At 50.0% G+C, this 22,676-nt stretch overlaps 3 protein-coding genes across 3 annotated transcripts in view; 2 read left to right on the top strand and 1 right to left on the bottom strand.

The window, feature by feature from the left end:
- The window catches only part of KEL (Kell metallo-endopeptidase (Kell blood group)), a 138,330-nt gene extending 121,937 nt beyond the window's left edge, over positions 1–16,393 (top strand). The window contains exons 10-21 of the mRNA XM_081534435.1: positions 26–214; positions 446–594; positions 2,747–2,876; positions 11,690–11,800; positions 12,877–12,975; positions 13,215–13,292; positions 13,970–14,070; positions 14,231–14,341; positions 14,489–14,556; positions 14,780–14,949; positions 15,313–15,408; positions 16,129–16,393. Of these exons, the coding sequence (XP_081390561.1) occupies positions 26–214; positions 446–594; positions 2,747–2,876; positions 11,690–11,800; positions 12,877–12,975; positions 13,215–13,292; positions 13,970–14,070; positions 14,231–14,341; positions 14,489–14,556; positions 14,780–14,949; positions 15,313–15,408; positions 16,129–16,290 (1,464 nt within the window). The 3' untranslated portion in view covers positions 16,291–16,393. The remainder of the gene's footprint in view (positions 1–25; positions 215–445; positions 595–2,746; positions 2,877–11,689; positions 11,801–12,876; positions 12,976–13,214; positions 13,293–13,969; positions 14,071–14,230; positions 14,342–14,488; positions 14,557–14,779; positions 14,950–15,312; positions 15,409–16,128) is intronic.
- A 183-nt stretch (positions 16,394–16,576) lies between these two features.
- SOFU1 (sperm-oocyte fusion factor 1) lies at positions 16,577–17,937 on the bottom strand. Its single transcript, XM_081534434.1, has 2 exons — positions 17,670–17,937; positions 16,577–17,126 (listed from the first exon to the last, which is right to left on the bottom strand). The coding sequence occupies exons 1-2, from the start codon at positions 17,932–17,934 to the stop codon at positions 16,948–16,950; spliced, it is 444 nt and encodes a 147-aa protein (XP_081390560.1). The 5' UTR covers positions 17,935–17,937; the 3' UTR covers positions 16,577–16,947.
- A 12-nt stretch (positions 17,938–17,949) lies between these two features.
- TRPV5 (transient receptor potential cation channel subfamily V member 5) overlaps positions 17,950–22,676 on the top strand; it is a 38,110-nt gene continuing 33,383 nt past the window's right edge. The window contains exons 1-6 of the mRNA XM_081534430.1: positions 17,950–18,412; positions 18,667–18,777; positions 19,025–19,162; positions 19,265–19,370; positions 21,821–21,946; positions 22,260–22,460. Of these exons, the coding sequence (XP_081390556.1) occupies positions 22,333–22,460 (128 nt within the window). The 5' untranslated portion in view covers positions 17,950–18,412; positions 18,667–18,777; positions 19,025–19,162; ... (1 more) ...; positions 21,821–21,946; positions 22,260–22,332. The remainder of the gene's footprint in view (positions 18,413–18,666; positions 18,778–19,024; positions 19,163–19,264; positions 19,371–21,820; positions 21,947–22,259; positions 22,461–22,676) is intronic.

The raw sequence follows: 22,676 nt of genomic DNA, 5'->3' as shown, positions 1-22,676 counted from the left end.
GTGACTGAGGTTGCCTTTCCCGCAGATCCTGCGGGAATACCTGAATTACCTGAATCACCTGGCAACCTTGCTGGGAGGAGACCCAAGCAAACTGCAACAGCACGCTTCCTTTTCCATCTTCATTAACTCACAGCTGAACCAGATCCTGAGGCCTGGGGAACAGCAGCGGACCCAGGGCAAGGTCTTCGAGATGGTCACGATTGACCAGCTACAGGTGCCTTGAGCCAGGGACTGGGGCAAGATGGGCATGAGGGTTTTGCTCCCAAACTTTCTTGATCTTCATGTCTTCTTTCTCCTCACTTCCTTAATTCTTAGTCCACCCCCTAACTTTCCTGACTCCATCCTTTCCCCAACCACCCCCCTTCCCACTCCCTCTTCTATCCCGAGGGAGGGGAACCCCCCCTCTTTTCCTGTCCCCCCTCAACCTCTGTCTCTCTCCTTTAAGAGAGTGGCCCCTGCCATCGACTGGTTGTCCTGCTTGCAAGCGACATTCACACCGATGTCCCTGAGCCCCTCATATCGTGTCGCAGTCCATGACCTGGAGTATTTGAAAAACATGTCGCAACTGCTTGAGAAGGATCTCTTGAAGCACAGGTTTGCCTCACATCAGGGGTGGTGATGGAAAGAAGGTCTGAGGACCTGGAGGTCTCAGAGACAAAGGACACTGGGGGAGGCAGGCTAGTAAGGGCCTTGCAGGAAGATGGCAACAATCTAGGGCTGTGTGAGGGCAGGGAGTGGGTGGGATGGACAGCCTAGGAGGGCAGGGAGGAAACAGGAAGAGGGGCTTGGAGGGCATAGGTAGGGAAAACACAGACGAAACGAGGGATCCGAGTAACCAGCAAGACACAGGATGTATTGAATGGAGCAGAGGACAGTTGCGGCATTTGTGTCTTGTCAGCAGCTGAGGGAAAGCTGGGGAAAGGCTGCTCCTCAGCTGTATTCGAGGATTCTGGGCCCCTTGTGGGAAAGATCAGGAAGGTCTTGATGGACCTGATGGACCTTGAAGGTCGGGAGAGGGAGGGTAAGGCTCCGTGTTGGGGCTCACTGCTGGCCCTGAGACTGTGTGGCCACCCCTTGGATACAGTGGCTTCCTCCTGGGACCTTGGGCTCAAAGCCCTTCTTCATAGTTACTCAGTTGCAGCAACATCTAGAAGCTCCTTCAGAGGGAAGCAAACAACCATTCACACAGGTGTAAACCGATCTGTGTAAAGAGAAAAGTCAAACCCAGTGAGAAAGTTGCCAGTGGGGCAGAGAAAGGTCCTGGGTCCCAGCTTTGGTGATCTTAGAAGATGCCTCTGAAGAGGAGCTGAGGTGTCTTGGTTGTGGAAGTACTTGAATCTGTTTTGTTAAATTGAAGTCCAGCCTTCTCCCTACTGTGACTTGAGAGGACTCCCTCTCCATCTGGTTCTTTCTTCCGTCATTCTCCACCACCAAGCCAACCCACACCAAGCGTTAGTGTTAGTCACTCAGTCATGTCTAACTCTTTGTGACCCCGTGGACCGTAGCCCGCCAGGCTCCTCTGTCCTGGGATTCTGCAGGCAATAATACTGGGGTGGGTAGCCATTTCCCGCTCCAGAGGATCTTCCTGACCCAGGGATCAAACCCGGGTCTCCTGCATTACAGGTGAATCTGAGCCACCAGGATAGAAAAACTCTTCCTAAAACAGACAAAAGTTTTGAACAGTGGTTGCCAAAGACTAAAGCTCGGAGAAGTAGAGAAAGGTTGGTGAAAGGGTGCTAACTTTCAGTTATAAGATGAACAAAGTCTGAAGATCCAGTGTATTGGGTGGGCTAAAAGGTTTGTTCTGGTTTTTCTGTAAGATACAATGGGAAAGATTTAGGGCAGGAGGAGAAGGGGGCAACAGAGGATGAGATGATTGGATGGCATCATTCATTCAGTGGCCATGACTTTGAGCAAATTCTGGGAGATAGTGATGGACAGGGAAGCCTGGTGTGCTGCAGACCATGGGGTCACAAAGGGTCGACACGGCTGAGCGACAGAACAACAGCAATGATGGAAAAACCTGAATGAACCTTCTGGCCAACGCAATACAATATGGCGACTATAGTTGATAACGTATTACAGGCAGAGCTCATTTAATTTTGCTTTGCTGTATTTCACTTTGTATATACTGTTTTTGTTGTTGTTGTTTGTTTGTTTTAACAAATTAAAGGTTTGTGGCAACCCTGTGTCAAGCAAGCCTGGGGGCACCATTTTTCCAATAATGTTTGCTCACTTCATGTCTCTGAGTCACATCTGGGTGATTCTCATGATGTCTCACCCTTTTTCAGTATTATTTTAATGTTTAAAGTGATCTGTGATCCATGAGCTTTGATGTTACTATGCCAATCATTTTGGAATTTTTTTCACAATGAAGTGTTTTTAAATTAGGGTAAAAAAGAAAAAAAGAAAAGCTCTTCTTGACGTGTTCACATGTCGAGTAGTTATTCTCTATAAATAAGGTTTCCCTTGTAGCTCAGATGGTAAAGAATCTACCTGCAGTGCAGGAGACCCAGATTCGATCCCTGGGTTGGGAAGATCCCCTGGAGAAGGAAATGGCAACCCACTCCAGTATCCTTGCTTGGAAAATCCCATGGACAGAGGAGCCTGGTGGGCTGCAATCCATGGGGTGGCAAAGAGTCGGGCATGACTGAGAGACTAACACACACGCACATACAAAGGGAGGGTTTTCTGGTGGCTTTCCCAGAGCCTGGGGGTATATCATCAGTCTCTTTTCTCTCCACAGGGACTTCCTGCAAAGCCACATGATCTTTGGGCTGGTGAGGACACTTTCTCCAGCCCTGGACAGTCAGTTCCAAGAGGAACGCAGATTGCTGAGCCAGAAAGTGGGGGAGCTGACAGGACGCCCAACCATGGTGAGGAGAGCAGGGTAGGAATTCTCCCAGGTGGGGTGCTAGCGGAGCATCTGCCCTCTGGGGGGACACATGTGGACATAGCTCCCTCGGGAAGGGGTGTGGGACTAGATGTCCCCCAACATCTGGGCCTTCCGCAGAAGCCCTCAGCGCTTACACTGAGAGCTGGGGCACCAGGGAGCAGACCCTCGGGCATATGTCTGGCTACCTCCAGGGCCTTTTGCTGAGTATTAAAATCTACATAGAAAGTACTATCTGATCAAGAACTGCTTTTCCTTTGTCATGACCCCTAGACTATTTGCCGGGTTATCCGGAGCGCTGTGACTTGAGGAGCTGGACATACAGCCTAGGGTTCACTAGAGTGAGATGCGGTGTGGTGGGCAGGAGCCTTCGCTTGTCTAGGTGGTTCCAGTGTTCCGTGTCCTGGTGTTCCAGATGTGCTTCATCAAGAGCTCATCCCTGACACCCCCGGGGTCTGTCAGCCACACCATGGGCTTCGTGGTACCGATTCTGATACATCAGAGCACGGGGCTGTGAACCAAACGCGCTCCACTAACCAAAGTCCACTCTGACCGTACTCAGGACTGTGAACTTTGAAATCCTAGGTGGACACATCCCAATGTAAGAGGAAGCATCTAGAACATTAGATGCCCTCCAGCCTCTGTGAAGCTTCAGGGCAGTCTTGCTCATCACTGGGTTTCTTTTCTTAGTAATTTGTGGATCATTTCTCTGCCTTGGAGGAATTTGTGGCTTTGGCAAATCTGAACTATCTATAGAATTTGAAGAAGGAAATTGTAAACACGGGGACTGGAATGTAGTTATTGCCTAAGAAGACTTTAAACTGTGCTAAGCATTTTTCTAAGCCCTTTAAATGTAAGAGTTGATTTGATCCTCAAGCAGTTCCATGAGGAGAACAGACCATGCGGTCGGTCCCTGTTTTGTTGGTAGGCAAACTGAGACCCAAAAATTAAGGATCTCACTCAAGGTGCTATAGCTGCTAGGTTGTTGGAGCTAGGATTTGAACTGTGGCTTCAGCATCTGTGTGCTTAATCATTGCAAAAAACCAACCAAAAAACCCCACAAAACACAAAACAAAAAAAAAATCCCTAGGGTATTCCCTCAAGTGGGCTAGTCCCCAAGAGCCTTCTGCCCAGTCTTTCTCTTGACTCAGATGAGACAGAGCCCCAAGCCCTCGTAGTTGGGGTTGCTAGAAAATTCCTGGCAACAAACAACTTCGTGTAAATTCCAGAACCGTGGCCTGGTAGTACTTTTTGAAGGGTGTAAGAATGCCAACATTGACATTCACATTTTTTTTTTTTTTTTTTTTATAAATTTATTTATTTTAGTTGGGGACTAATTACTTTACAATATTGTAATAGTTTTTGCCATACATTGACAAGAATCAGCCATGGGTTTACATGTGTTCCCCTTCCCGAACCCCCCACCCACCTCCCTCCCCCTCTCATCCTTCTGGATCATCCCATTGCCCCGGCCCTGAGCCCTTGTCACATGCATCGAACATGGAATGGTGCTCTGTTTCACATATGACAATACACATGTCTCAATGCCATTCTCCCAGAACGTCCCACCCTCACCTTCTCCCTCAGAGTCCATAAAATTGTTCCATGCATCTGCGTCTCTTATTCTGTCTCGCATATAGGGTTATCGTTACCATCTTTCAGATTCCATATATATGCATTAGTATACTGTATTGTTGTTTTTCTTTCTGGCTTACTTCACTCTGTATAATGGGCTCCAGTTTCATCCATCTCAGTAGTGACATTCACATTTAAAAATTTAGAAGGCTTATGAATTTCTAAAGTCATCACCCTTTATACGCACATATTCCTTTACATATATTGTATAATCCTATCTCTCCCCACTTGTTGTTGTTTAGTTATTAAGTCATGTCTGACTCTTTTGCAACACCGTGGACTGTAGCCCGCCAGTCTCCTCTGTCCATGGGATTTCCAATGTAAGAATGCTGGAGTGGGTTGCCATTTCCTTCTCCAAGGGATCTTCCTGACCTAGGGATGGAATTCATATCACCTGCATTGAACAGGCAAATTCTTTACCACTGAGCCACCAGAGAAGCTTTTAAGATGTGTAATTGTCCTTGGACTTGAAAGCTGAGTCAGACTCTACCAATGGATAATTCTGTGACTTGGTGAAGCCCTTTCCCTGGTCTGGAATGGCACCAAATATGACGCATAATAATAATAGCTGAAATATGTTGAGTAGTTACTCTATATCAGGCAGTGCTTATTTTATTTACTACTCTCAGAAATGCTCTGAGATCCTCAAAAGGACAAGTAACTTTCCCAAGACCAAACACCTCGTAAGTGAAGAAATAGACTCCAAAACAGGTCTGCCTGACCCGTGAGGTCACATTTTTAACCACAAATTGCAGGGTTGAGAAATAATGGGTGGTAACAAAAAATGCTTTGGCAAATTCTTTCTATAAAGATCAAGATAGTAAATATTTTTGGCTTAGTGGTCCATGTGAGCTGTGTTGCAATCATTCATCTCTGTCCTTGTAACATAAGAGCAATCGTATGCTCAGTAAATGAATGGGTGTAGCTGTATTCTAAGAAAGGTCTTGTTTAGATGCTCTCAGAATTTCCAAGAGGGAGAGATCAGGGTTTAAATGGTCAGTGGGATAGCTGAGCAGGAGGTAGGACGTAAGGAAGCAGTGTCTAGAGAGAAGAAAGGGTTTTCTGGGAAAGGAAAGAATGTCGTCTCATGGTGACAAGGGCAGGCTAGCTGAGGCTTCGTGCAGTATGGGGGAGCTTCTTGGTGGCGCTGGCTGAGAAGAGGTGATGGGGCTTGCTGGAAGGCTGTCCTGCTTGCCTGAGGGGTTGAGAATCAGCCTGGAAACCAGTGCAATTGAAGCAGAGAAAGCAAATAGAGTAAGAGTAGGGAGGAAATCAGGGATTCCCAGGTGGCTCAGTTGGGTAAAGAATCCGCCTGCAATACAGAAGACATGGGTTCAATCCCTGGGTCAGGAAGATCCCCTGGAGGAGGGCATGGCAACCCACTCCAGTATTCTTGCCTGGAGAATCCCAGGCAAGAATTCCCCTGGACAGAGGAACCTGGGAGGTTACAGTCCATGGGGTCGCAAAGAGTCAGATGCGACTGAAGCGACTAAGCATGGGGGGTGGGGTGGGGTGGGGTGGGGTGGGGTGGGGTGGGTTGGGGGGAGGTAAGTGGGGGAGGCAGAAATCAGAGAGGGGAGGAGGGGATTATACCGGGCCCTGGTCGGTCACTGTAAGGTCTTGGGATTTTCCTCTGCATGTAATGGGGGCCTGGAGAAGGATTTATCTGTTTTATGTTTTAAAAGAACATATTCTGTAGGTAAGCAGCAGTTTCCTAATGAATGTTTGGTGTGAGAGGGAGAGTGGAGTCACAGACACCACGGAGCTTTTGGCCTTAATTGGACCAGAATGTATATTTCTCTCTGATGGTCGTGAATTACAGATGTCTCACCATGTTCTTCTGAATGAATTCCAATTTGTAATGCTCTTATTCAGAGGGACTGTCAGGTCTCATCTGACCATATTTTGTTTATTAATTTTGGGTATATGTAGTCAGTGAAAATGGCTGTTAAGCCAAGTTTTTCTCTTATTAAACTTGAGAAGCTGAGTTTGGGAAATTAAAAGCAGAACTTCACATTTGTTCCTGTTAAGGGTGAACTATTTACGTTCACGCCAACATCTGTGTTTACTCAGGGGATTTTAGCCTTTTTTCAGGGGTCTGTGATTTCTGCCTTGGGTCATTTGTGGTTTTATTTAGAGTCTTCATCTAGATTACTGGTAAGATTCTGCAGAGGAAAGAGTATTGATTTAGGTTATTGAAGACCAATATAGTCAGCAATCCATTTATGCAACAAATATTAATTGAGTCCCCATTATATGCCAGATGCTTTGGATTCTTCATTAACAAAATAGATAGAAATAAATCTGTCCTCAAATGCTTCTATTCTAACAGAGGCAGAAAGACCACAAGCTAAATAAAATATATTGGATGGTATTGAAAAAAAAGTGAAAGTGTTAGTCGCTCAGTCACGTCCCATTCTTTGTGACCCCATAGACTTGCCCGCCAGGCTCCTCCATCCATGGAATTCTCCAGGCAAGAATACTAGACAGGATAGCCATTCCTTTCTCCAAGGCATCCCGACTCAGGGTTCAAACTCAGGTCTCCTGCATTGCACACAGATTCTTTACCATCTTAGCCACCAGGGGATGGTATTAAGTATTATGAAAAAATAAAAAAAGGAAAGAGGGAGAGAGATACTTAGTGTGGACATGTTAAAATGTTCGCTGGGGCAGTCAGGGAAGCTCATACTAAATTGGAGACATTAATCACTGACGTTCCCTTCTGGGTCAGCCAGCTCAGAATCCACTCAAACAACACTGTTATTTAACATGGATTTCTCCATCGATTTCATGAGGACATAACTTATGGTTTTACCAGATGGTATCTTGAAATCAAGATAGCACCAACAGAATGGAGTAGAACTTTAAAATTTATAGAGCACGTTCTGTGTAGTATTTCCCTGTTCTCCCAAGCAGCTCTGTGAGCTAGGCAGAACAGACATTAGGCTCCTATATGCAGCTTGTGTAATTGAAGTGCGAGGGTGTTGTTATTATAGTAATTCACATTTAGTAAATGCTGAATTCTCTATGCAGACGGAGAACTGCCGTGATCCTGGAGGATGAATCTGGCTCATGGGTGTGTTTTGTTGGACTCTAAAGATTTTTACAAACTTTTAATGAATGGCTGACTTTCAAAAATTAGGCGATGACACACAAAGACAGTCCCAGCCCTTTTGGTTGTTGTTGTCAATGTGAGTGTTGAGTTAGTCTTCTCCCGGGGCAACAAACGACTGGAGCTGAAGGATGCAGCCAGTAGGTCTGGATACGAGTTTGCCATCACTCCTTCCGGTCCTGGAGTTCTGTTGTTGGGCTGCTTCTGTTATTTATGGTACCTCACGGCCCCTATTTGAGTTTGTGACTCTTGATCTACTGTTTATTCTAATTTAGTGACCCTTTAAAAATGATGACATTTATTTTTAGTGCTATAAATATATTTATTCATATAGTCACACTGCTTTTAAAAACTATTTTACATTGAACTATAGCTGATTAACAATGCTGTGATAGTTTCAGGTGAACAGCGAAGGGACTCAGCCATACATATACATGTATCCATTCTCCCTCAAACCCCTCCTCCCAGGCTGCCACATAGCACTGTTCAGAGTTTCCTGTTCTATACAGTAGGCTCTTGTTGCTCAGTTGCTCAGTCGTGTCCGATTCTTTGCAACCCTGTGGATTGTGGCCTGCCAGGCTCCTCTATCCATGGGATTCTCCAGGCAAAGATACTGGAGTGAGTTGCCATTTCCTCTTCCAGGGGATCTTCCCAACACAAGGATCAAACCCATGGGTTGAATCCACGTCTCCTGTGACTCCTGCATTGCCAGGCAGATTCTTTACTACTAAGCCACCTGGGAAGCCCTGAGGTCCTTGTTGGTTATCCCTAAAAATGATGACATTTGAAAATAATTTTGACATTATGCGTCGCCAGTTATCCTACACTGGCCCTCAGAGTGTTAGCCACTCAGTCGTGTCCCGAATACTGAAGTGGGTTGCCATTTCCTTTTCCAGGTAATCTTCCAGATCCAGGGATTGAACCTGGGTCTCCTGCATCGCTGGTAGATTCTTTACTGTCTGAGTCACCAACGAAGCCACCGGGGGCCCCAGAAGTTACACATTATTTTCCAAGTGTTCAAAAATAATTGGTTTAATGATTCATTCTAGAATTGTGTTTCAAAATGTGCATTAAGGATTCCTGGCTCACCTGTAATCTCTAAAATCTACTTTCCCCTTACTGAAAATTGCACAGAAATCCACTTCCCTCCAGACTCTTGGAGTTTTTCTTGATTTCTGTCATGTTTGTTATTACTCATGGTTCAAAGGTTATATCTGCAAATATTTTTCTTTCTTTTATTTAATTTATTTTATTCAAATTGAGTTGATTTAGAGTGTTTGTTAATTTCTGCTGTACAGCAAAGCAATTTAGTTTTATATATATATAATTTGTAGAGCACGTTCTGGATAGTATTTCCCCTGTTCTCTCAAGCAGCTCTGTGTGTGTGTGTATGTGTGTATATATATATATATATATAAACACACACACACATATATATATATACATCTATACATATACATATATCTACATATACATATATCTATCTATCTATCTATATATATATATACATACACAAACATTGTTTTTCATATCTTTTTCCATTATGGCTAATCACAAGATGTTAAATATAGTTCCCTGTGCCATATAGTAGGACCTTGTTTATCCACTCTCTATATAGTAGTTTGCATCTGCTAATCCTGAACTCCCAATCCATTTCTTCCCTACTCCCACCCCTACATTTTTTTTTTTGTTTGTTTCTTGATCTATTGAACCTCATTACCTTGAAGTATTTCTTCCATCTTTTATATTTTAACAGTGATTTTTTTTTTTCCTCTTTCTCTACAATTAGTACGGTACACTCTATCATCTCATGTCTTGAGAGACAACTCAGATACTCATAAAGCCCAGCAGATGAATACATTACCTGTCAACCTCCACCCCTGAGATTGAACATTCATTCATAGATCCTAGAAGTTATGTTCCTGCATGTAGAACATACGACTCAGCACAGTTGTGACCAGAAGAGTCACAGAGTGGCACAGGGACAGCAATGAGGGGTCCGAGGTGGTCTCCATAGGCTTCAGGAACCAAGTCCGGATCTACCATGGCCCAGGCTATGGGGCCTAGCATGGAGCTGCTAAGGACAAGTTTCGGCAAAAGGGATCAGGAAACAACTCAAGAACCAGGGGGGCAGACAGGGCAGGCAGATCCACATTATTGAGCTCAAGGCTCATGTGCTCACTGCTGTCCTGGGTGCAGCCCTCCACCCTCTTCAGCAGTCTGCTGAGAAGCAGTCTCAGAACTGAGCTTGTCCTCAGGGGGCTGCAGGGGATGAACCCAAAGTTGGCCAGCAGAGTCTGCACCTGTCCCCAGCATTGCTGTCAGACCCAGGGGCCTTTCTATTTGTTTTTCATGTTTGTGAGTTTCAGAGCATCAGCTAATACAGTATCAAAAGTGTCTCAGTCCCTACTTACCAGGAGAAGGTCCTTAATAGACCTCATGGCAAGGGGACAGACAGGAACACAGAGATGTGGGCAAGTGGGTCTGGAGCAACCTCCAAAAAGATAACCATTCTAATAGCCAGACTCGGGAGTGTCTTCAACAACAACAGTATTGGCCTTCCTTTCTCTTTCCTCTTCTGTGGGAAGCCCCATAAGCAATCTCCAACCTTAGGACCAGAATGTATGGTGGCAGCCTACATAACTTTCCTGCCAGGAGGCCCCGAGGGGGTGGGGGTGGGGGTAAAGAAGTAACAGGAATGAAGTCTTGTGACTTCATCCCACTCAACCCAAATTAGCATGTTAATAGGTTTTTCCTAAGTCTTATTCTTTCCATCCTGCTGTTTAAAGCCACCCTGATGGCCAAAGTCCTCTCTGAGTTTTTATCTGTCTGTTTCTCCACCTTTGAAGAAGTCCATCATCTCATCCTAGATTCTTTTTTAAAAAAATATTTATTTTGTTTCATTTATTTGACTGTTTCAGGTCTTAGTTGCAGCACACAGGATCTTCATTGCATCATGCGAGATCTCTAGTTGTGGCACTTGGACTCTCTAGTTACGGTGTGGGCTCCAGAGCACATGGGCTCAGTAGTTGCAGTGTGACTTCATTGCTCTGTGGCATGTGGGCTTTTAGTTCCCCAACCAGGAATTGAACCCATGTCTCTGTCCCCTGCATTGCAAGGCAGAGATTCTTAATCACTGGACCACCAGGGAAGCCCCTCATCCTATATTCTTTTCCCTGATTTGGCAGAAATTTCCTTAGCTCTCTGAATTGTATGTGTTTAGTCTTTTCTTTTTTCCTCTTCTCCTACCAAGCAATATGGTATCTGAAACTCAATTTCACTCTGATAACTTTCTTCTTTATAAGAGAAGGTCTTACCATTTGGAGAGTGGGGGAGGAAGGCAGGAGGCAGGGAAAATTTTCCTTCTTCAATTCCTAGTTTAGGTAAAGAAGCTTGGGAGGAGGGGCATCTTCACTGGGATCCCTGAGCCATGCATGTGGTGGGAGGGTGCGTGGTGGGCAGGGACGAGGTGGCGAGCAGACCTGCCAAAGTAAGAGGGTTGGCTCTGTGTGTGTGCATTAGGTGCTCAGTCGCGTCTGACTCATTGCAACCCCAGGGACTGTAACCTACCAGGCTCCTCTCTCCATGAAACTCTCCAGGCAAGAGTACTGGAGTGGGTTGCCATTTCCTTCTCCAGGGGATTTTCCCGACCCAGGGGTCAAGCCCGTGTCTCCTGCATTGCAGGCCGATGCTTTACCGTCTGAGCTACTAAGGTTGGCTACTAATCCTGTCCTTCCCAGGGGCCCTTTAGTTATCCAGAAGGATGCCTCCCAGAGGCCTTGCTTTCAGATTCAGTAGGCAATAAACAAGGATAGTTTGCCCAGCCCAGTCTCATGACTAATGCTGGAGAAGCTCTGAGCCCCTTTGTGCTAAGCAGCAAACCCCCATGTGTGTCACCAAAAGGGTTTATAGACCAAAGGGAGACAGACCAAGGAAGTCCACAAAAGAGCATGTCCCCTGGGGGAGAGGGTCTAGGCAAGACTGGCCCGGAAACGTGGATGAGGAAGAACCTTTGACAGGAGCCGCTCATTCCAGCCTTGTCTCTGCAGCCGGTCCACCCTCGCTGGATGATGTGCGTGGAGAAGACAGAAGCCTGCTTCGAGCCCACGCTGGCCACCTTGTTCATCCGGGAGACTTTCAGACCCAGCACCCAAAGTGCTGTATGTGAGGGCTCCTCTTCAGACGACGTCCCCCCACCCCTTCCCACCCGACCCATCTTCTCGACTTTGCCCTTCTTGATGGTTTCCGTAGTTAAGAGAACCAGGCAGTTAGAGAATCCAGAGAGGGACACACTGCACCCCTAGAGTCAGCACGGTTTAGTTCCCAGACACAGAGTCTGCACGGCACACGCTAACCTGAACAAGCCACCCAGCTTTATTGCTCATGTGTTTCTTCAACCATAAAATGAGAAAACTGAACTCTGTGACCTCTGTGCCTACTCCTTGTCTGTCTATGATTTTTGAACAACTTGTGAAATGATGTAAGAATGGCGTGCTATCACTGTAAGAAGCACCCATGGTAACTACTGAATACTTTGCAGTGGCTACCATGTGCGTGGTACTCTTGCAAGTGATTTGCACGAACTGCTTTAACTCCTAGTATCACAGAGGGGTTAAGTAATGTGCCTAAGAGCACACAGCTACCCCAAATAGTGGAGTCAAGGTTTGAACTCGGGTTGCCGATGCTGTCATCTATTTTCCTCCATCAAGAAAAGAAATACACAGGACGGTAGATGGCGGAGAAAGTGATAACTCCACAGTCAGGGTGCACGGCTGGGATGGCTTTAGCTTGTTGGGAAGCGGACAAACCCAGGAAGATGGGGAGAGGAAATGCAGGCCTTCAGAAAGATGACGTGAGGAGATCTCTTGAGAGCAGAGAAGGGGATGGTGGTCCTCCTCCTCTCCCAGCTTTCTGAATGGATTGCCTAGCCAAAAGGACAGTGTCTCCCCCACCGGCTGAGGTCCCCCCACAGAAAGGAACTGGCTCCCCTGTCAGTTCTTAGGAGGCACCTGTCCCCACCTTCCTGTTCTGTGCTTGGTACCGCCTTTCCATCTCCACAGCTCTCTGTGCCCTGAGTTTTTGCTTACCTAGCAGATACCACTTCCTCTTTCTCAGGTCTTCCTCCTCCTGGCAGCTCCTCAGGGCTGAGGCTCTTCCTGGAGGGCTGGCAGGCAGGACCCAGGACTAAGACTGATCCTGACCCTGTTTTCTTCTGCCTGCGCCCTCCTGCCTGCAGGCCATGGAATTATTCACTACCATCAAGGATACCTTCACCACTCACCTTCATATGGTTCCCTGGATGGATGGAGCGACCCGGGCAGAGGCCCAGGACAAGGTAAGGCCAGGAGAAAGAGACAGCATGGGGCTGTGTAGTGGGTGTCAGCTGAGTGCGGGATCAAGAAAGCACAGTGACTGGTGGAGGGTGCTCAGGGCACGAGGCAAGTGTAGCCACCAACGTGCTGCACGGACATCCTGGTGACACCACCAGAGGAGGGGACAGGGCAGTGAACAGGAGAAAGTCCTTGTGATAGACCCGAGGTCACTAGAGTCCTGTACCTTCACGTCTCTTCCCAGCTTACCCAACTGCAGGTGAAGATGGGGCCCTCAGAATGGGCCCTGAAGCCAGACCTGGCCAGACAGGAATATGACGACGTGAGTCTCTGCCCTTGCCCGGTCCTTTCTAATCCTCTGCTTCCTCATCTCCTGCACTATCTGAGTAGCAGACAGTCATTTTCCCTGTTGACCCTAACCCACCCCTTTCCTGCCCTGGTGCTGACTGGGCTTGATGGGCGAGCAGCCACACGATGGGGCTTCCCTGATGGCTCAGTGGGAAAGAACCTTCCTACCAGTACAGGAGACATAAGAGAAACGGGTTCAATGCCTGGGTGAGTTCCTCCCTGGAGGAGGGCATGGCAACCCACTCCAGTATTCTTGCCTGGAGAATCGCACGGACAGAGGAGCTTGGTGGGCTATATAGTCTGTCGGGTCACAAAGAGTCAGACACGACTGAAGCGACTTAGCACGCACAGCCACACTGTAGGTTTTGCCAGCAGAAGAATAGAACTTTTTCAGCTCATGGTGAGTGTGTGTGCACACTTGCACCCATGCATTTGTGTGACTTGCTTGAGTGTGTGTGTGTGTGTGCTGGTATGTGTGAAGCTGGTTTACAGTAGTAACACACGGTGGTGTCCTGGCGCTAACTTTCCACTGTTGTGGGTATGGCTCTGTGTCAGGGCTTATCTGTCTGGTTCAGACAACCACATCAGGGTGTATCAGTATGTGTCTACATTTGTCTCCAAGTATTTGAGTCATGTCCCGCCTCCTCCTAGATACAACTTGGACCCAGCTTCCTCCAGACCTTCCTGAGTTGCATCCGCTCCCGCCGAGCCCGAGTCATCCAAGGGTTTTTGCAGCCTTTCTCCAAGCACAGGTATGAGAGCCAGGGAGACACGGACACCGCATCCCAGAGACAGCTGTCCATAATTCCCAGGAAGGAAACCCAGAGGCTCAGGGGAGCAGCAGCAGTGACATCTTCAGGAAGGACTGCGGGTAAATGATGGAGCTGAAGTTCAGGTGTGCTCTTCCCACAGGTGGCAGGTGCCCCCCTGGGGCCTCAAAGCTTACTATTCAATACCTGACCATGTGATGGTCTTCCCAGCTGGACTCCTCCAACCCCCGTTTTTCCACCCTGGCTACCCCAGGTATGGGCCATTCTCTGAGGTGGGCAGGAAGTCTCCTAAGAGTCATGGACCAGTGTTATGATGAATGATGGACAGGACTTGTGGTTGGAGAACTGGGACCAAACCTTGGAAGGATTCTGAGGGTCAGACGAGCCCTTGTCTCCCTAGAGCCGTGAACTTTGGCGCCGCTGGCAGCATTATGGCCCGTGAGCTGTTGCATATCTTTGATCAGCTCTGTGAGTAGCAGCGGGCCACTGGCAGGTGGGGCCATCGGGAAGGTGGGTGAGGTCCCCAAAGTCAGCCCAGATGAGGAGGCAGGGAGGCTGTGCCAGGGCTCCAGGTGGGCGTGTCCTGGAGCTTTTGTAGCTCTCCCAGGAGCCAGCGAGGTTTGCAGAAGCCCCACACCTTCACCCCAGCATCATGCCTCACAGTTTCCCCCGCTTGCCCCGTTTTCAACAGTACTTCCTGGGGGCTGCCCTGCCTGTGACATCCATGCCCTGCAGAAGGCCCTGCTGTGCCTGGAACGCCTCTACGCTGCCTTTCCGTCACCCAAGGGAACCTCCTTCGATGTCTCCCGCACACTTCTGGAGGATGCTGCAGACACCGGGGCACTGGCCATCACAATGAAGGTAACACATCCCAAGGGCTGGGATCTAGTTTTACCAGCAGAATAGACAGCCTGTCACCAGCGTTTCCTTCCACCATCCCTCATGCAAACATGGCAAAGCTTTCTGCCCTTCACATCCCTACTGAACAGCTGGCAACTTGAGGACTCCACCCCCCACCCCCCCACTCCACAAGCCCTCTTTTCGAGGATATCCATAGATCTTACAGCAAGGATGTCTTCTCCTGGCTCAGATTAGTGTGTCAGTGCTGAACTTGGGAAGAAGGACCAAGAGCTGGTTTTGGATATTGTATATAGGGCATTGGACTTCCAGTTAGCTACGGGTCTGGAACCTAAGGGCAACTCTCCATCCCACCCCCATATCCAGGCATACAAAAAGAGGCTAGTACTGTTCCGTGGGGAAACCATCCTGCCCAGCCTAGACCTCAGCCCCCAGCAACTCTTCTTCCGAAGCTATGCCCAGGTAAGCCGCCGACATCTCCACCAGGGCTTAATTCACATCAGATAAATACCCTACCGTTAATGCTCAGAGAATCTCTCCTGCCTGAAACATCTCCCCTCAATGTCCCCAACCCCCTGCTGCGCAAATCCACACTGTCACCCTTTCATACATGTACCCTGGGGACCATCCTTCATCCTACTATGAAGTCTTCTACCGAGTCTAGCACTCCCTTCAAAAAAAAGGGAAAAAAAAACACACAAAACTTCATTCCTAAATTCCTCCTCGAGATGAGACCAACTTTTGTCTTCTCTCATTTCTTCTAGAAATACAGACCCCTTCCAAAAGAGCCTTAACAGACTATCCACTGATCATATTCCTCCTTGGAGACCCCGCCCCTAGGTGGGGTCCCCACCTGACATACCCCCCCTCCAAGTGCCATGAATTCCCTCAAAACACACTGTCCCCAGTTCCCCAGGACACTGGAAGACCCCCACAGGGTTCTCACAACAGACTCGCCTCTAGGGCACTTGTAGATGGTATGATGACACAGCCCCGCCCTCCCCAGATTCCCGCTGCCGGATTAAATGACCTACAAATGACAAATATCTTCCTTCTCCACGAGGCCCTTGGAGCACTGCTGTCCCTGCATGCCTTTGTCTGTTCCCTCGTCGTCACCTGGTCACCAGGCCTGCTGTGTCCTGCTGATCTCCTCACCCCAAGTGGACCTCTTTTTCTCCCCAGGTGATGTGTAGGGACCCCAGCACCCAGGATCCTCAGGACACTCACAGCCCTCCTACCCTTCGAGTCCACGGGCCCCTAAGCGACAGTCCAGCCTTCACCAGACACTTCCGCTGTCCCCAGGGGGCCCTCCTGAACCCCTCCACCCGCTGCCAACTCTGGTAACCCGGCCGGCTCCCAAAGTGATCTCAGTACGCCCCATCCCTGGAATCAGGGCAACACCTCCTCTGCTCTTCCAGTCCGAAAATAAAAGCTGGCCCTTGGCTTCTGCCTGTCTCTTAAGAACACTTTCCTGCTATATCTGGTGCCTAGAAGTCAGAAAAAATGAGAGAACACCAAGCAGAGGTCCATGAATGTGAGATAAAGAAGCAATCATTGAGCTGAAAGTTGGTGGGCCAAAGGTTGCGCGACTAAGCAGACTGGTTAGAAACAATGAAGCTGCCCCCAGTTGTTTACAGGAGTTGATTGTTATTACTGTTATTGTTGCTGCCTCCTCTCCCTGGTCTGTTGAATAGAGCCAGGAGAGGCTAGGGGAGAGAAGGGCAGGGGTCTGGTGTCTCTGCTCTTGGAGATGGCACTCAGAGCGTGGGGAGGCAGGTGGGCAGTAGCCGTGGATGGCCCACAGGCCAGCAAGGGGTCTCTCTGATGCTGTGACCCCAGGGAAAGGGCAGCTGGCGGGAGCCAGAAAGCCACATGTTCGTCTCCTTTGGGAGAAGCACCCTAGAGCCCCAGGGGGAGAGGGTCAGTAAGCTATCATAAAGCGGAGGTAGATGTCCAGGTCCTCATCCAGGAACCAGGCCACCACCTCCACCTCAACGTCCCTCATAAAAAAACCATGATGCTGGCCAGGTTAAAGCAGAAGACGAGGTCAAACAGGTGGTCACGAATTGCCGCCACCTCTGAGGTCTTGTCGTCCTCTTGCTGGGCCATGTCCACCACCTGCCATGTCTCGCCCACTGAGGAGGCCATGAAGTGCTCTTCGAACTGTTCTCGATCTTGGTCTGGAATGGGGCAAGGAAACGGCATGAAAGGAGAGGTTCTGACTGCCCTCCCCCTGCCCCTGCACTGCCCTGGAGATGAGAAGGAGTTGAGGAACATCGGCGTGCACCCTTGTCCTTGACCACAGAGGTGATGCTCCTGGCGGGGGGGTGGGGGTGTGGTCTCTTCTGGTCTATATGCAGCCATAGTCCCCACTCAAGGACACACACATCCCACTGCCAACTCATACTGCCTCCCCCAAAGTGTTACCTCATTTGGGGAGTGAGGGGCCATCTGAGAGGAGGATGAACTTTAAAGACCCTCTTTCCATCTCCACAGGGCCCCATGCACATCAGCTGGCCCCGGCATGCCCTGAACATGGCTCTGGCCAGGAACGGTGGCTCTAGACCCTTTACAGGGCACTCGCACTGCAGCAGTACGGTAGGGCCCGGGACGATCGCCCGTAATCCAAGCCTAGCTCAGCTTTCCCCTCCGGCCTGACCAGTGATCTGGCTCCACAGAGGTCTGATCCCCGGCTCCAGGCATCCTTCTCCTTCTTCCCCTACCTGTAGAGGGTGTCTTCTCTTTCTGACTCCTCTCATCTAGGCCTGAGCTCCCTCTCTGGGTCTTCACCCCCTTGACTTGCAGCAGCAGCAGGAGGGCACCCAGGAATGCTGCCCTGCAGAGCTGGGAGCCCAAGGAACTCATGGGCCTGCCCTTGTCCCAGTGCCCAGCTGGCCCCCCCTCCTCCCTCCCCTGTCCGTTGTCCCAGACCTTCCCCCTTCCCAGCACCGTTTTCTCCCTTCCCTTCCAGAGGACCTCTGACGTCATGAGCTCTGTGACATCACAGCCGTGGGCTCGACCCTCATCCCAGCTCCCCGGAGAGTTCCATTGGCAGGCAGGAGCATGGAGAGTAGTCCGCAGGGGACAATAGAGGCTCCGAGGAGACCGCAGAGGACCTCAGCAGTGGAGGGCCACGGCAGGGACCTAAGAGTCCGTGCAGTCCTTTCATGGCCATTATGTCATGAGATCCATGTGGCAACCAGGACTCAAAGTCACGGTATCGCCATACCCATTATATAGATGAGGAAACCGAGGTACACCAGAGAAATGACTTGCCCACCGAAGGTCACACAGATAATAAGGTGCAGAGCAGGGCTCTTGCCGATTCTTTAGATTCTAAAGATCACACTTTCCCACTCCACTCTTCTGTGCGACCTTTCTCAAAGGAAAGTGACTTGCATAAACTGAGGCCCAGACCCATGTCGGAACGAGTCTCTTCAAGTCCCGGGCTGTGCGTGAAACTCAGGTCCATCCAAAATGAGGGCAGGGGAGGACCTAACTGGAGGAGGGGGTGGCTACCTGCTTTGGGTGTGAGAGCAGAGTACTCTGGACCTAGGTGGAACCGCTTTCTCCTTCCTTGTCCTCCCCTGGGCTGCCTTCAATCCTAGCTTTGCCCTCTGGTACTGACAGACTGAATGCGTCCTGCCTCATTTCACATCCTCCCGTACTCAGACAAAGCTCTTAAAGACTCAGTGTCCAAACTCAGTCTCTAAACGTCAGGAGGAAGAGAGTCTTCATAGAAAAACCAGCGTGGCAGAGGCGAGGATCCCAAGTAATGGATCTCAAGAAACCTGCCTTCACGTCCCAGTGCCCACCCTGCCTGTAACCCTGGTGAGCACAGACCTGTTGGCAGTAATAGGTTGGGGCTAACTGACATCTGCTTCCTGGAGCAGAGGGCTGGGGGGACGGGATGCAGGCCAGCTCTGGAAAACCAGAGACAGATACAGGCCATGACTGACAGCTGGGTGCCGGGACCATGAGCTCACATCACTCCTGGCATCCACATATGCATGCCTGAATGAACCATCAAATGCAGGGGTGAGATGTGTTCAGAAACGTGTGCTCTTCCGTTCGGCAGATGGCCCAACGGCAGGCCCAGCAGAGCCTCCTTCCCAAGGATACCGCCCACGCCAGCTGACGGGCTTACTGGGAGACTCTCTCCTGGACGGCCGACACAGCCTCCCGTATACTTCTGTGATCCAAGCCCGGTGACAGGGTGATTGGGGAGTGGTACGGGAGGTCACCTGACGATGGGAGAAGCAAACTTCAGTAAGCGGGTGACCCTGTTCACCCCTCCCTTGCACTCCTTGACCTGCAGGTCCAGGAAATGCTGCTTGCATGGAAAAAAATCACTAACCTCCTCCTGGCTATTTGAGGGAGGAGCTTCTGGGTTCCTGGCTAACTGAGAAGCCATCTCCAACCCTGTGAGTTTGGATGGGGTGGATGGTTGGGGTTGGGCCTATCTTAGGGGAGAAGCTGGAGCCAAAAGGACCACTGGCTGGCACCGACCACCACAACTCTAATTTCCTCACCAGACACCTGCCCAATGCCCTGTGCCTAGGAGATAAATCTTCATAGGAAACCAGGAATCCCTTCATGGTTTTTTTTTTCTTATTACAAAAATATATTTAAAAATTATGAAAAAAAGACAAATAATTCCACCATCCAATGACAATTCTTCTTCATATTTTTAAAGATAGTATTTAAATTCTTTCCCTACAGGGCTGTGGGCAGGTAGGGTGGGAGTGTATGACCTAAATATTGAAATTCAGGTTTACATGTTGTCCTTTCTGGGCTCCCGTGGTGACTCAGAAGGTAAAGAATCTGCCTGCAATGCAGGACACCTGGGTCCGATTCCTGCGTTGGAAAGATCCCCTGGAGAAGGGAATGGTTACCCACTCCAGTATGTCTAGCCTGGAAAATTCCATGGACAAAGGAGCTGGGTGGGCTACAGTCCATGGGGATGCAAAGAGTCGGACACAACTGAGCGACTCACACTTTGCTCCTTATTATATCAGAATAAGAGGTCTGGTGCCTTTGATGCCAATGGGCTCTGAGATAAAACAGTGAGGTTTTATCAGGGGCCCTGGACCAGCTCTTATCTGCTCTCGCGAGACCCTGGGGCATCAGCATCATGCAGGGAAGGGTCTGCCTGCGGGAGGGAGGTTGTAGGACTCCTGGTTTGCAGAAAGCTCCTGGAGGATGAAGACTGATGAGAGAAGGGAGGAGAAGGTGGCCATGCAGGACCTGACAAAGGGTGTGAAAGACTGGGGAGAGAAGCCAGAGAACAGAAGAGGAGAGAGCTCCCTAAAGATAAGGAAGTGAAGTGAAAGTCACTCAGTTATGTCCAACTCTTTGTGACCCCATGGACTATACAGTCCATGGAATTCTCCAAGCGAGAATACTGGAGTGGGATCCCCTCCAGGGGATCTTCCTAACCCAGGGATCGAACCCAGGTCTCCTGCATTTCAGGCAGATTCTTTACCAGCTGAGCCACCAGAGAAGCCCAAAGATCAGGAAGTCATTTCTAAATCTCCGGCCTACCAGGTGGGATGAGGGGACAGTTTAGTCTCCTTCAGGAGGCTTGTTCCTGTCCTGCCCACCCCTCCACTGAATAGAACAGTGCAGACAAAGGAGTGTGCAAGTGGGAAGGGAAGACCCCGAGGTGGAGGGCCCCCTTCCCTCCCGGGGACCCAAGGACCGTGCCCTTGGTGGCCAGCCTGTGCACCTGCTCTGTGCGGCTCTGACCGGGCCCTCCCACCCCCATTCCCTCCAGGACTAGCATTATGGGCTGAGTATTCCTGGGCAGGCGCTCCTTTCCTCTGCAGCCTTGCTTATCAGCATATCTACACCCCCACCTCACCCCTATCGCTCCCTCCATCTCCTTAGACTGGAAGTCTCAAGGCTTCAGAGATCATTACAGCCCCACACTGCCCCAGCCCCCAGCAAAGCAGAAAAATGTCCCACAAGGTGACCCCTCCCCCTTCCCAGATGGCAACTGCCCCCTCCCTGGGGGAGCCCATGCTTCCTGCTGTCTCAGACACCTCCTCTTTCTTTCCTTACTTATTTTCCTTTCAGTTCTCATCCTTCTCAAAAGATGGTTTTGTCTATCCTTCAGTCTCTAGAGAAGCACTCTCTCTTTCCTACAGCAAAGGAAGTGAGGGGTCCCTGCACCGGAAGACCCCCAAGGCGGAGGGTCCCCAGCCTATCTCCACCCACACCTCTCGTCTTTATAAGCAGAAGGTTCCCAAGAAGCAGTGAGGTCTGACGGGTGACTTGGACCTGAGGTTCCACCTGGCAAGCCAGCTCCAGCTTTGCCTTCCACTGGCCGTGGGGAGTCACATGCATCTCTCTCTGCTCTGTCTTCTCACTGAGGAGCTAGAGAAGCTTCAGCCTGCACCCAGGGAACTTGGGGATCTCTTGAATGACTACAGTTCAGGAGATATATCTGAATATATCTCTTTGAAAACAATCAGGAAGAAAAATGGAAACTGTTATATCATAAAATAATTTAACACTGCCTTATCTTTACTCGTGCTCCTCCTGTTGACTCACTCCTGGAGGGAGCCCTGTAATTTCCTCCACCGCCACTCAGTCCCTGCTGCCCAGCCTCTGTGGACATGCAGGGCTCGCTGGGGTCTCCTCTGCCTGGAAGGGAGGAGCTGGAACAGAAGAGGAGGCCCTGGGCTTCTCCAGGAGGAGGGGCAGCCAGTAGACCTGCTGGCTGCGGGGCTGTGGGGTACTAGGCAGAGCAAGCAGTTCTGGGAGCTTTTGAGCCCCTCTGTGGAAGAAGAATCGACTGTCCTTGAGCTGTTATGATTATGCTTTACAGATACTGCTGTGAGAGCATGTAAGTATCACCCCGATTTTACAGATGAGAAGACTGAGGCATAGAAACTTCACCTAACTGACCTGCAAGGTCTGAAAGCCAGGATTCAAACCCAGACCTGCCTGACAGCAGAGTCAGAGGGCTTTGCTTCTCTACTCTCCTGCATCCGAGGTAATTGCTCAGCTGGCTTGTAGGACCCACCTTTGGGCTCTATCCCGGCTCCTAGGTCAGATTCCTGGGCCCCACCCTTCTCCCGGCCCGGTCTCAGCCGCCCTAGCTCACTGATAGGAACGAGCTCCCTCCCCCCCTGGCTCTGAGGCAGGCTGTGTGCCCCAGGTGCTTTCTCCAGAAAGAGCTCCTCCCCTCCATGTAAAGTCTCTCTCTCCTGGCAGGGCCCCCAGTCCCCTCAGCGCACGTGCACAGCCCGCAGAGCGCCACGCCAGACCCACTCGTGACCCATCCCTCCTCCTCGTCTCTGCTTCAGCTGCCAGCTGAGTCCTGGCCCTGCTCCCTTGAACCACCACCCTGCGACTGGCCACTGCCTGGAAGGAGAAGACATGGGAGCGCCTCCGTCCAAGGCCAGGGGTCTCTCGATCCAACTCCAGAAACTGCTGACCTCTTGGCTGGTGGGACAGCAAGACTGGGATCAGCATCTGGACGAGACGTACATGCTGCAGCAGAAGAAGTAGGCTGCCCCCCTTTCCCTGAGCCTCAAGCCCTCCACCCACTTGGGTCGGTCTGCCCTGCCCACCAGAGCACCCGAGTTCAGAGCCCGGTGCTGGTAGGGGCCCGTGCATCTGTTATGGAAGCCCAACTCCTGTGTCAGCAGTGGAGGTGGGGGGTGTGGCATTGGGCCCCGGGAAAGCTGGGGCAGGGTGATGCTTGGGCTCTTGCCTAGTGA

The sequence above is a fragment of the Giraffa tippelskirchi genome, chromosome 10, assembly GCF_054371585.1.
Source record: "Giraffa tippelskirchi isolate mGirTip1 chromosome 10, T2T-mGirTip1v1.2.pri, whole genome shotgun sequence".
Taxonomy (NCBI): Eukaryota; Metazoa; Chordata; class Mammalia; order Artiodactyla; family Giraffidae; genus Giraffa; species Giraffa tippelskirchi.
This window is presented reverse-complemented; position numbering and strand designations above follow the sequence as displayed.

Coding starts and splice junctions, on each gene's coding strand:
- SOFU1 (XM_081534434.1), bottom strand. CDS start 17,934: ATGACGTCAGAGGTCCTCTGGAAGGGAAGGGAGAAAACGGTGCTGGGA. Junction 17,127..17,669: donor AGAGAAGACACCCTCTACAG/GTAGGGGAAGAA, acceptor GCCCCATTCCAG/ACCAAGATCGAGAACAGTTC.